At 38.7% G+C, this 13,848-nt stretch overlaps 1 protein-coding gene across 4 annotated transcripts in view; it reads left to right on the plus strand.

The window, feature by feature from the left end:
- Positions 1 to 13,848, plus strand: part of ano3 (anoctamin 3) — a 53,167-nt gene that overhangs the window by 14,224 nt on the left and 25,095 nt on the right. For all 4 annotated transcript variants that reach the window (XM_043228085.1, XM_043228086.1, XM_043228087.1 and 1 more), the window contains exons 2-8: positions 2,698 to 2,895; positions 5,406 to 5,536; positions 6,357 to 6,512; positions 7,540 to 7,640; positions 7,731 to 7,775; positions 8,022 to 8,156; positions 10,167 to 10,273. In XM_043228085.1, the coding sequence (XP_043084020.1) occupies positions 2,698 to 2,895; positions 5,406 to 5,536; positions 6,357 to 6,512; positions 7,540 to 7,640; positions 7,731 to 7,775; positions 8,022 to 8,156; positions 10,167 to 10,273 (873 nt within the window). The remainder of the gene's footprint in view (positions 1 to 2,697; positions 2,896 to 5,405; positions 5,537 to 6,356; positions 6,513 to 7,539; positions 7,641 to 7,730; positions 7,776 to 8,021; positions 8,157 to 10,166; positions 10,274 to 13,848) is intronic.

A 13,848-nucleotide genomic window follows, 5' to 3' on the forward strand; every position in this document is an offset into this window, starting at 1 on the left:
GACAGCGTGGATATGTGTAAATACGCAGGGAGAAAAAAACTTACATCGGTAGCCTTAGAGGCCTCAAACTTTACATTTGCTTTACATTTTTAATTTACGTTAGGGGTAACGCATTAATAGTAACGTGACTTTACCTAGTAAATAGTAAAGTGACACATTAAGTAGCATTTAATTTACAAGAAAGTAACTTTTTTACAGCAGTGGATTTGCTTTCCTACGTATTGACTGACAGCTCTCGCGTTGCCATGTTGAGAGAAATCGGGAGTAAGTGCAGAGGCGTTGTGTGTGAACATGATGTTACTGTAGTTCTAGACTAAATGCAAACCCAGATTCAGTATAAGTGATGCAATTCAGTAAACTAAGTAATGCGATTCAACTTTTTTGCTGAGTAATGCAATACTGTAATGCAATAAAAGTTAAAAGCTGTCCCAAACACTGGACACTTACATCCATAAATGACTTGCAGCGTATTCAAGCGCAAGCGTAAAGCACAAGTTCATTAATTGCCCGTTTAAAAAGCAAATAAATAGTGCTCCACACGACTAATTCATTTTTAGTTAGACGCTATCATATCGTTGTTTATTTAAAGATACGATGTAATATTGAATGAAAGCTTATTTATCACATAATAAAATTTCCTTTCAATCTTGGATTTGTGTTGTTTTTGCAAAAAAGTTGTTTTGCAACAGAAAATAAATCACAAACTGCCTCAGCGCTCACCTCATCAAATATTCATGCGTTTTGTACAATCTCAGAAACTTTCGAGCTGCGGTCAGTTTATGTTCGGTGTGAAATCGCAAAACCTGGCGACCCACGATTAACCGGATTTTATATGCTTGTGCGTAGATCAACAAAATAACAAGAATCAAAAATAGTGCGGCAGTCCTCAGATTCCAGTGTTGTTACAGCAGTGTTGTTCTGAAATATGAGTGTGACGAAAAAAGCTGCTGACTGAATAAAATATGGTCGTTCCCAAATTGTCAGAGTGATTAAAAAATAAATGGAGTTCTATTGTTCCATGTAAATGATTTCTCCAGCACCTGTGCATGATATTTCTGTATTAGCAGCGCGACTATGTCACATCAGTTTTAAAAAACAGCCGTAACTAGCCAATTTTTTTCATGCAATAGTGGTTAAGAATGATCCCGCATGAACAGAAACGGAAAATAACTACTAATAACACCCTCTTTTGGTAAAGAGCTGTTCACATGCGAGCAGCATTCACATCGTCTACAAATGAAAGCAAAAATCTACTTTTTTATGCAGCGAAATGGGTTACAAGTCTTTCTCTCTTTAGTCTCGATCCCAAGATGCTAACGGAAGAAGTTATTTAGGGCTGAGCTTTTGAGATTCGAGAGCCTTGTGCTGAATTTTGAGTACTTAAGATGTGAGAGAAAATTAATTAATTCAGTCGCGCATTTTTTAGCACGTGCGTTTGAACTTTCTGTGTGTCCCTCTTCTTGTTTCACGTTAGCTCTGTGTAAAAGGCCCGTGCCGTGGGTTATGAGTGGGTCAGACCGATGCAGCCGTCACGGACAAGGTCACTGTGAGAGGAATTCCACATCAGCTCTATCTCTTGTGCAGTCGCGTGGGGAAGACCGGGCATTTTCCCCAGCCCGTCATCTCTCCAGAAACAAATGAGCTTTTCGCTGGATGTGTGTCAGCGTGACCTTGAATCGGACGTTTTTGCTGTTATCACATTGTGGAATGGTTTTTAATTAAATGGCTGTGTGGAATCATTTATCCAGATTTGACAGCAGCTTTTAGCATTGTTGTATTTTTTGGTGGGATTTCTGCATACTGTTATTTTATTTAATTCGTGTTATACAGTACATCGCTTAAGTTTACATTACATTAGAATTATACAAAGATGTCTATATTTTTTCTGAATGTAAGTGAATGTCTGCGTTTGAATCTTCTATGCATGAGAGTAGGTTTGTTAAAGACTTATTAAAGGGGTCATTCGGGTCATTCTGTGTATACAATGAAAATAGCCTTCTCCTGTTACACGGACTGTAAATTGCTCCCAAGAGGATTATGTGGCATTCATCAGCATTGCTGATAGCGGCTTTAAAACATTATCCTAGTAAAGTTATGTGATTGCAGTATGCATGCATATTAGTATATAAAATGCAAAATGCATTTAGGCTATTTCAAATAGAATTACCAAACTTTTGTATATTTAAATGAGACATAGATTTTAAAATTACGTTGTAAGTTTCTGGTCAATGATGATGTTATATATATTATAAAGTGTTAGCAACTTAGAAATCAGTATCTGTACCAAAACAGTTTCTTCTGAATCTGTTTTCTGTGACTATTCCGAAAGCATCAAACAGCATCTGGCCCACGTGGCTCTGAAGCGTAGTTAGTAAATCCTTTATCCTTAGATGACCTTGTGAGTCGATAGATGACTGTGCTTTCAGGACTTATTTAATTAAGCAAATGCAATAAACTGTTTATCCTTGATGTGATCATTATAGCTTTGCATTAGATCGCGTAAGTGAGTTTCACTAGGACTATATTGCATTACAGAGTATTTGTCTCAAATACAGATCACACTGACTCTCGAAACATAGACAACAGAACTGGAAAAGCCTTTTTAAAGATAATCTGACATCATACATTTGTATCCTCATGGTTGAAATGTAAGCATTTTTAATCCGACGTCTCATTTATGCGTTTCTCTCCCAACAGGTATGCACACCAGTATCAGTGAGATTTTGAAGGAGAAAACGCTAAAATCGTCTCGCCGCAGTTTGCCGTGTCTGGCTCAGAGTCAGACGCATCCTCAGAACCTCAATCACTTCCTCTCTGTGCCTCTGAGTCCTGAACCCAAAACATACAACCACAGCGTCAGTGCCTCCTGCACACACATCACACCTCCTCCCACAGGTAAGCACTAGCAAACTTTTCTTCTGAGTTTAGTAGTTAGCAAACTAACCTATTATCTTGAAAGGAATGCATGCCTTATGAAATGTAGTAATCGTATCAACCCTTTGGGCTTTCATTGTGATATATGCTAATACCAACATCCCATGATTATGCATGAGTATTTTAAATATTGGCAGACTCGAAAGCTCACGCTGCAGTTAGTTAGTTTTTTCTGTTGGACATGATACTGGTTGAATCTTGTTCTGTGGAGGTAAATGTTAAACAGAGTGATGTTACACATAAAGCAATTAAAGACACGCATAGTCCCTCACTCCATTGCCTGCGTTTTAAATTGTGCTGTAGACAAACTCAGTTACAGTTGGCTTTGGGGAAGAGCTGAAAGTGTCCCACATTTATTTTGACAAATGGTTTTCTCTCAGGTCAAACCACGCATTATTCGTAGGCGGCTTTCTTTCTTCCAGGATCACACAGTTATTAAGGTCCTGGGAGCAGCCTTATTCGACTCACTTTGTCAACCCATGAATAATTGTTCATCTACCATGGGGCTGACAGAACTTGGGAATTGGCTCATCCTGGAGAGGGCCATCATTATCCTCTAAGACAGGGGTCACCAGGCTTGACTGGTACTTGTCCTGCATAGTTTAGCTCCAAACCTAATTAAACACACCTGAACCAGCTAATCAAGGTCTTACTAGGTATACAGGCAGATGTGTTGAGGAAAGTTGGAGCTAAACTCTGCAGAACACTGGCACTCCAGGAGCAAGTTTGGTGACCCCCCGCTCTAGGACATGTAAAGTTACATCTATTAGGATTGGCAGGGCATCACATTACATCACAATCGTTTTGTATGAACTCTGTCAGACCACTGACCTCAAAGCAAATGACCTGCCTGGCATTCAGTGGCTGTTATGGCTGCCATGAAGCTGCATCTCTGGTTAAACCTTGCTCAGCAGTCCAGTTGAAAGCTGGAACTCCAAAACAACTAGATAAGATCCGCCCTCTCAGGGTAGAATGTGTCACACTACAACATTGCATGCTCTTTCTTCCTCAATGACCTCAAGGGGCAATCTTGCTAAACTCGCAACATTCTGTGATTTGGGGAGGCAGCAGTTCCCAGTTCTCTGCACCGCTGCTAGAGTATAGTGCCTGCCCCCTTGTCTGTGTAGTGGGGCACAAGAGGCTGTTAGGACTGCCTTCCTAGTCGTCATACTGTTGAATAAACAAAGGTATCAAAATACCTGGCTGGCAGCAGAGAACAGCCAAACTTTAGAACCGAGGGACTGAATGGAAAAGCGGTGTCAGACAGTCCTTAGTCAGGACAACTAAAATAAGCCTCTTGTACTATGGCACAGGGGCAAACGTGGATTAATGGTTAGAGAGACATGGTCTAACCTGTCGAGTCTCAGATCCGGCAGGGCTTGTCGGTGGAAGGAATGAATGACCAACGCTTATACCACCCTCAATACCACGACTCAATGCATACTTGGCCAAATGTCACAACACTTGTAAGGTACCCTCTGACGAGGGTGACACATGGCTAGCACAACTGCTGCCTCCTGAGACAGAAGTTGCATACGTTCCAAGGCTGTAATCAAATAATATTCTAAGAGTGCCACAAGAAAAAGGGTTCCATATCTTAGTGCCCATGAGCAAAGATGGCAGTATGCAGGTTTTACCTTTAGAGTTTCATACATTAGCAGAGTACCACCGCCAGTGATATGTACTGATATATTCTACAGGTTGATTTTTTCCCCCCATTTCTGTCAGCAATAGAGTTTTGGTTAAAGGTGACTTGACCTTAATTTTCTCTATATGAATGTGGACAGAAGCCACAAAATAACTATGAAAATCAGCTGGCTTCTCATTATCCATTATTCATTCTGCAATTGCGTTGACCTCATCAGGTCAGGTGCTTTTGCTAAAAGATCTCCTGGCAGGAGTGTTGTATCAGAATGATGGCCATTAGTGGGTGGTACTAAACTCAAGGGAAAATGTAATGCTTTTCTTAGAAGAGTTCAGCAATGTCAGCACTTGGAAATGCTTCCAGCATCTTCGCTAAGAACCTTGTGCAGCACTTGGAACAAGCTGTCTTGTCTAAACACCTGTAGAGCTGCAGCGGTCAGCAGTAATCTCAAAACACAGAAGATAAAAGAGGACAAATATTGGTGATGAAAGCATTAACTTTGTGTTAGCAAAAATTTAAAGGCTTGTTGCTTGAATTCAAAGCCTTTTGTCAGGCGAAACCCAGCCTGTCAAATACAATTAGGTCTTTAATACCTGAAGAAAGCTATTCCCTTTCTCACTGACAGTTTGACTCTGTATTCCTCTACACGTATGAGGCTATGGATCCCATGTGAATAATTATGGCTAAGTAAACATAATAAATACTAAATAGTGGACTAATACTAGGAATAAGTTAGAAAATGCCTGATAATTTGCACATCCCTATTAATCACCATTTCATTTTAACGAGTTAATCTCATGAAACCCAGTGTTTCTCTCTTGGACAGACACTAGTCAGGATGCCTACATGGAAGAGAGAGAGGTGGGGGAGTTTGAGCCTAAAACGGATGAAACGTTCCTCGTCCAGCAGAAGCCGGTGTCCAGAGCAAAGCTAGAGGCCCGCACAGACTCCATACAGGTACAACATCTGTCCTCTACCTGCTGATGCGCTGCCAACCTGGCTTCAAGATCTATGTTTGATGATGAACTTAATCAGATCATGAGTAGCATTTTTGAGGCTTGTCACTGTCCCATTGACTGCCAAATAAATAACACTGTAGATGTCCAGAAAAGTAAAAAAAACATTGTCAGAATACTCCATCTGCTAGCAGCGGTTCAATCTGAATGTCATGAAGCCAAGAGAATATGGATACATTATTTTAGTTTAATATGCTTAGAAAAGTAGTTTGCATCTAGTGGATATTATTTAAAATAGCGCTACGGTGATGCAGATAGACACAGAGGAGATTCAATTTTGCATGATGTCTTTATTTTTACTTTCTTTGTGTACGAAAAGTATTCTCGTTGCTTCATAACATTCAGATTGAACTACTGATGGCAGTTTTTCATACTTTAATACATATGGACCAGTGTTCATTGAATGTTTTCAATTGTGTTCTGGAGACAAACCGAGTTTTTACTGGGTTTAGAACAACATGGGGTAAACTGATGAGAAAACTTTTAAAAGTTAAATGTTTCAGCAACATATCAAGATGTTCAGTCAAGATGTCAGTTTACAAGCCAACACTGACAAAGTCCCTCAGGAAATTCTAATGGTACTTAGGAAAAGTACTTTAGATTCGTAAGTACAAAACTGTTCTACAACATAAATTACAATCAAAAGTGAATTTTGAAATCCCTGAGGGAATCCAAGGCTTAAATGTTTTAGCACTAAAACTTAACATAATTGTTTCATATCGTCTGATCAAATCTAACGCAAAGCTCTGATTTGTTTTCAGGGAAGCAATCTAGAGAACCCCTCGGGATTGATGTTTAGAGATGGGAAGAAGCGCATCGACTATATATTAGTCTATAAGAAATCCAGCCCTCAGGTGGAGAAGAGGTGCACGTTTGAGAGGAACCTGCGGGCAGAAGGACTAATGCTGGAGAAGGAGGTGCAGAACAAAATCTTTCACTAGATGACAGCGGTATTTTAACGGTCATTTGTTTGGATTGATTATTTTGCCCTTAAGGAAAGATCACAGAACAGAACGATCAGGGTTATTTTGGTAGCTTTTGAATGCCAGCAGAAAATAGACACTAGCTTTATTCCAAAGTGAGTTGACTTCGTAGACAGCTCTGCACAGCGCAAAAATAATTCGATGGAAAGTCAGAAGAGTTCACTCACGACTGATTCAGATAGAGTCTGATGTTAGCGTGCTACTGTGCTAACTACTATTCTGCTAAATGTAAAAATACACACTTACGTGGTTTTCTTAGGTAACTCTTGATGTTCTATATTGGTATCGGAACACCTCAAGTCTACTTTATCAAACCTACTTTACTTCTCCCAGATCTGTCATGCCATTTTTTATAGCGTAGCACAACTCCAGCATTAGTCATACTATTTTTTTACCTCCACAGCTCTTTTGGAGGTGTGTTTGTCACGTCGAAACATACAGTACAATAAGTTTAACAGCCTTAGCTTTTCCCATTTCTGCCGCTTTACACGAATCCAAATATGTCTTGACACTTAAAAAAGAAAAAAATAGTTTTCAAAATAGTGTTTCAATACTTAACCAATGAATTCGCACACTAAATATGCTTTTATTTGTTTGTTCAGTTATTTATTCACTTTATATTACATTCGCATTTATGTTCCCATTAAAAAAAACAACTAAACTGTTGAATGAATGAATGTTGAACGAACAACAAGTGTTTGTACACCGAACGATCATTTAGTAGGGGCCAGCTTATGGATTTTTAATTAATTTGAGTCATATTACTAATACGTAATGCAACACAAATGTAATTCCTTCTGTGTAGAAGAATCCCGAATAAGGACCTTTCATCTGTTTTAATAGGAGAAACCATATTGTAAACATAAATGCTCAAAAATCTTACATTCCAGTATTATAAAGCCCACATAGCAATATATATTTCTGTTATATTCCGATATTGATTTGTTTCTCTCTTTGACAGCCCTCATTAACCAACAGTGATATCATGTTTGTGAAGATTCATGCACCGTGGGACACGCTGTGTAAATACGCCGAGCAGATGAACATTAGAATGCCCTTCAGGTAGAGGTCACTGTCACCATACAGTGCTACGCTTCATACCGTACGGTATACGAATGCATTGTGAGCGTGTGATTCATATTTTTTTTTTAGGAAAAAGTGTTACTTCACAGACTGGAAGAAAAAAACTATGGGCAGGTAGGGGTTTTTACATCTTTGACTGATATTTATTGCTTTTTCAGTACCTCAATTTTGTTGATTTTCTTCACATTAAATTTTAGTCAGACTTTAACTGTGGGGAATAAAGATTTTTTAGCCCAATATTCGTTGATCGATGAGTTAATCGAGCTTGATTTAATTCGATGCTGGAAGTGACTATGAGCGTGAGGTTGGAGACAGTACCTTACTTTTGGGAAATGCTAATGCAAACGTGTATGTCTGCAGTCGGTTTCAGTTGAGATTTCGTCAGTTGAAGAGCTGGCTGCCCAGAAACCCCATGAAACTGGATAAAGAGGCGTTACCGGACCTGGAGGAAACCGACTGCTACACCGCCCCCTTCAGCAGGGCCAGAATGCACCAGTACGTCCCTCATCCATGACCTTGTTTAACCAAATCTCATGTCTTCTCAGAAAAAAAAATCACATACTTCATGCATACAGAAAAAAGGTCATTGCGAGGCACCATTTCTTCCTGGCGATGCGATACTGCAATTAAATAGCCACGGCCTCATATACATTTCAGCCATGGTTTGCTAACCTCAGCTGAAACCACAATCCCACAACCTTCATCCACCCACGAGCTCAAGGGACTTACAGCGTCCACCACGGATTTTAACCTCAGCTGACCCTTTTAGAGCAGATTTTATGATGCAGGCGCTTTCAGACCACGTACTCGATGTACTTGAACCTGATGACTATTTGTGAACGTTTGAGTCATTGGTTGCTGACATCCACTTTACAGATCAGAGATCAGTGGAAATGCACGACCTCACAAAGAACTGTGTCCTGGGGCGGTAGAGTTAGTTTTTGTTTAGTGAGTGCTGTTAGTAAGGATTTATTTGAGGTCAGAGGTTTTGAATGCGCAGAAAGAGGGCAAGTAAGGTTTAACCTGGCAAACAACTTGAAAGGCTCTCTGCAGATATCTTTCGCCAATGCACTGCGGCGTCAAAGACATTCGAGGGATACAGATAATGTTTTTGTATTTTTTTCACACCGTAGCAAAAGGGTATTTGCAGTTGTGTCTTATTTGACTTTAGATTTAATTTATTGTTTTGTAATTTTGTGTAATTTTTATTAAAATACAATTTTTGCTTTTTTCGCCAAACAAAAAAATATTTAAAGTTAGATTTTCTTTCTTTTTTTTATTTTAGCATCAGTATTTTACTACTTCAGTTTTTGCCACATTAAATGTATATTTAAATCACATTTTGTACATTTAAATTTTATTGTAATCTAATCTATGCTTAAGCTTAAGTAACGCATTCAAATTTGCGCAAGTTACTGAGTGTAATCAGTTTACTTCCCCTAAGTAACTAGTAAAGTAACGCATTACTTTTAAATTTACAAGAAAATGTCTTGATGTCTCACATGAGGTGATAAAAAGTAATGTAAAAGTAACAAACCGTGTCCAAATGTGACGCTATGATGAACAAAATGCATAATATATGGCTGTGAGAAGTGCCAGAGACAACCCCTCTAAAACAACACCATTTAAGTTCTCTTTTGTTTTCTTACAGCACTTTAAAAAAATAAAAAGTTGAGCAAACTTAAAAACTTTAAGGGCAACCAGCCTTAACACCTTTTTGAGTTTTCTCAACTTGATCCTTGCTCTTACAAAAATCAAGCATTAGCGTTAGTTCTGGCAAGCTTGCTCAGAATTCCTTTGAAAGGGATTTATTTGTTGTGTAATGTAAAATATTTTAATAAAGCATTAACTGTTTTGTAGAACTGTCATTAATTTATTAAAGTGTCCCAGTTACAAATTTGGAAGGTTCATAATTTGGTTTCAAGAGTACTCAAAACACTTTCATTTTGTCAGAACATACATTTAATTGTACATTTTTTTGGCTCAAATGCTTTAAAACTGTGCAGACTGTTTACATCTAAAAAAAACCCTATTCAAAACAATCTGGTGATTTTCAAAAGACGTTTTTACTTTTTACTCGTCAATGATTTGATTTGATTTGTCAGTGTAAAGTTAAAATGATCAAATCTGCTAAAATTGCATTTCATTTGTTTTTACAGTACTGAAATTGCAGCAATGAAAATCTAATTACCGTGCAAAACATATATCAATAGGCAAATTCTATAATGAAATTTGTAATTATTTGTAGCTAATTCTTACGTGAAACATGACCTCGTTCGTGTTCGTGACAGGTTCTATGAGATTCTTCTCATCTAGGAAGGAAGCCATCTTTAATGTATGAATTTGTCTGAGATTGTCTGTAAGCCTCACAATCTGCTCTGAGCTTTAAGTGTTGGGTCAGCTGTGATCCTCTCTAATTAATATTTACACTGACACACTTAAGCTATACGTTTAATACGTGCAACTAAATTGTGTATTAAAACAATGTGCTTTGTTTTCTTGAAGTTTTACCATCAACAACAGAGAGACGTTTTTCTCAAACTCAACCAGAAGCAGGATAGTACATCATGTGCTACAGCGCACAAAGTACGAGGACGGGAAGTCTAAGATGGGTAAGAAGACAGCTAAAGACATCCAAGTATCTTCATCAAACATGTCACACACACTCTTTCCTTACTCCTCAGTCACTACGATCTGTCTATATCATATACACAATTATATGCCATTTCTCTCACTCATCATTATTATCATTACAATTTCTCTCGCTCATGCCTTTTTTTTTATTATTATTATTATTATGGCTATAAAGAAGTTTACAAAAATTGGTTGAATCTTTAAATATCCAGGTACCACAGAATCAAATGTTCCAATGGTGTTATTTTAATTAAAATTTAACCTGTTCAAAATATCTCCGGTTCGCTGAAATAAAGAAAAAAAAAGTTTTAAAATGTTATTTTAGACTGTTATAATAAAATTACAATTAAAATCAAATCAAAGCCACATAGAAAGATTAAACGCGCATAACAGAATTAATAAATAAACAATTAAAGAGACATAAGTTAAGGCATATTCAAAATGTTAAGAGTATTAAAAAAAAAAAACAATGCTGTTTTCACGAAATTCATCCATTGTCAATATATCTCTGTTAGTAAATATTTAAAGAGTTGCGATTTAGCTTTTTCGGTAGTGACCTACAATATCCCTCTGACCTTTTTAATTAAATACTGACTTTTTCTCTAATCTCTCTGTTAGTCCTCTTATTTAAATGTCACACTCATGCCCTTCTTATTTGGCTTTCTTGTCTGCCTGCTCTGGTGGTTTTCTGCCGATTAAAGCTGGCCTTGCAATTGGGATTTTCACGTTAATAAATTAATACCAGTGACCGCCCACCCGCTCAAACCAGATCAGATTGGGAGAAGAACTCTAAATCCCCCACAAATCCCTGCGCTCAATCGTGCCACTGCAGCTCAGCTCCATGTCCTACTAGTGAACTCAACACATCTGCAGAAAATGAGACGCGGTTTATCAAAAAAAACTGGGTTTTTAACAAACAGCTTTTTGGTAGCAGTCAATAATGGATCTTTGGTAGTCGACCTGAGGTTCTCGGGCCTTGTTTGGTTCTTGGTTAAATAGTAGCGAAGTGTTTGTGGCATAAATGTAAATATAAAGTGCGATCTTGTCTTCTTATATATAAAAATGAAAGTTATACAGCTTTGAAATGAGATGAGGATGAATAAAAGATGACAGGACTTTTCAACACTTTATTTAAAGTACCAATCCTCACTATTAACTAGCATGCATATAACTAGCATATCGGGTGCTTATGTTTTGATCCTCCAATCTTACGCAATACCTAAACTCAGGAACTAACTTAGTATTTATAACCAGCAGGAGTTTATTTAGGCAGAACGACAGTTAATTGGACCTTAAAAGAAAATGTAGCTATATATTTATTATAACCGTCCCATTAGAACAAGCACAGTTGTTTATTTCAGACTTCTGAAGATTAACAGCAATCGAAAGCCGAAAAGCTTGTGAATATTTTAACTGTCATCATTGTGTCACTCAAATGTCTTTCCAAATGAGGTCGCTCTTTTCAGTGAACCACGCAAAGTACGGGAACTGAAGCTTTTACAAAAAACGTAACCTTAAAAAAAAAGCTTTACAATGACACAAACCATTAAAATTGTAAAAAAAGAGTGTTAATTTAACTTGCTTGTGCCATTTTCACATTTCGAAATGATAAAATCAAGAACGCTTCTACTCTGCAAAAAGACAAATCAACATTTTACACAGAAGTAACATCACCTTTATTATATAAGTGAAATAAAAACCATTCCTAGTTCCCTATCAAAAGGTAACTTGAATAAGCTTTTGAAGCTTATTTGAAACTCCTGTCTACTCTGCTACTGAAGCTTGATTTTTTTTTACATTTTTGTAACGGCACGAACCTATGGCGCTCAAGCCTGCCAGAAAGTGCAAAGCCGACTGCTATATAAGTAAGCCTGGAGCTGCATCTCATCAGAATCTTCTCCTTCAGTGACGAGTAGATCTCTTCGCTGACTCTATAATCAAGAAGCCAGAGAAAGAAGAAGCTCAGCCTCTAGCTCTCCGCTGCAGAAGAGCAATGGAAGAAGTCTTCCCCTGTGGCTGTCCAGCACTTCAAAATAGCTCATTTCTGAGTGACATTGTTGCAAATGTTGTGCCGGGAGTGTGGCTCAAGTGGGGAACCCCTGCATGATACAGACAGAAATGCGTCACCTGTCTGACATGTGTCTCACTCTTCTGTGCTCCCGGAGCGCCGCTCTCCTGTTTCTCCTCTCTCAGTGCACTCAGAGAAAGAAAACGGTGGAGTCACGGAGTTGAGCAACCGTGTTTGAGTGATCCCGCGCTGGCACAGCTCACTCTTTTACACGCAAGGATCAGAGCCCCTCATTATTTCAAGAAGCAGATCAGAGCAGAATGCTGTCACAGAGGTTACTTGCTCCTCTTCGCTTGCAGGCCACCTGCGAGGTATTATTCAAACTTCTGTATAGTACAGCAAAGCTCATGTTCTTCAGTCTGAAGTACTAACATTGCTTGTAAAAGGTGGCGTAGAAACGATCCCTTTAGCAAACAGATAGTCAGCTTTCTACAGCCACTACTTCCTGGGGATGGGGGCTCAGAACAATACTCGATCTCAGACACCTGAATCGCTTTCTCATTGCAATGGCTGTTCAGAATGTTAACTATGAAACAGATTCTTGTGCAAATATGCACCGAGGACTGGTTTTCTGTCTGTCAAAAAGACACATTTAAATAGCCACATATCATACTTTTACAAAGTGTAGGGGCACAGCTCTTTCCCCTCTAAGACAAATAGCAACCTGCATCTTGAATTACAGTACCTCCAATGACTGGCTGGTGCTAGCTGAATCAAAATGGGACTTTATCGTTCACAGGTTGTTGTTGCTCAACTATCTTGAGCTGAGAATCAATTCAGCCAAGAGTTTTCAACATCCCAGACAGTGAGTATCCTGTCATTCCCAGACCCTTCCAGTATTGTCTCAAAAATCGCGTTATGTCCCATGCTTGGTGCCTGGATCAGTATTAGAGTTGTGGCCCCTGGACAACTCCTCGCCTATTTCTATCAGGCGTGCAGTTGGGAATGGCTTCCAAAAGGAAGGTATTCTTGACGGACGCCTCTAGCTAAGTAGTTGTTGGACAAGGGCCGTATCCTTTTCACACTCAAGGTTTATATGGCACTCATCACAGTGAATCATTCTCTCGTGGCTGTCCACTCAATCAGCAAAAACGGCCTGGTCATTAAGTTTCTAAATGGGCCTGAAACCTATTTGCAATCAAGTCAACGATATCGCTGAAAATGAAGTGTTACCAACTACGAAAGATAAAGGAAAAGATTTAATGATGCAAGGAAAAAACACCATCAGTGACAGAATGGAGAAAAAACCTTGGGAGAAACCAGGCTCAAATGGGGGGCCAGTTCTCCTATGGCCACACGAAATTAGCTGTTTGGTCCATGGTGCAGTAAAGTTGAATTGTGCAGAGGACTCATCTGGTTCCTGTGGACTTGTCTTTAGTCCTAAGGACTAGGGCCCTCCCTTTGAGCCGCTTACAACAACGCTCAAAACTGCTCTGCTCTTGGCCTTGGCTTCAGTCAAATGTGTATATCTTGAGTTTGAGCCTA

Source organism: Puntigrus tetrazona, chromosome 25 (assembly GCF_018831695.1).
Source record: "Puntigrus tetrazona isolate hp1 chromosome 25, ASM1883169v1, whole genome shotgun sequence".
Taxonomy (NCBI): domain Eukaryota; kingdom Metazoa; phylum Chordata; class Actinopteri; order Cypriniformes; family Cyprinidae; genus Puntigrus; species Puntigrus tetrazona.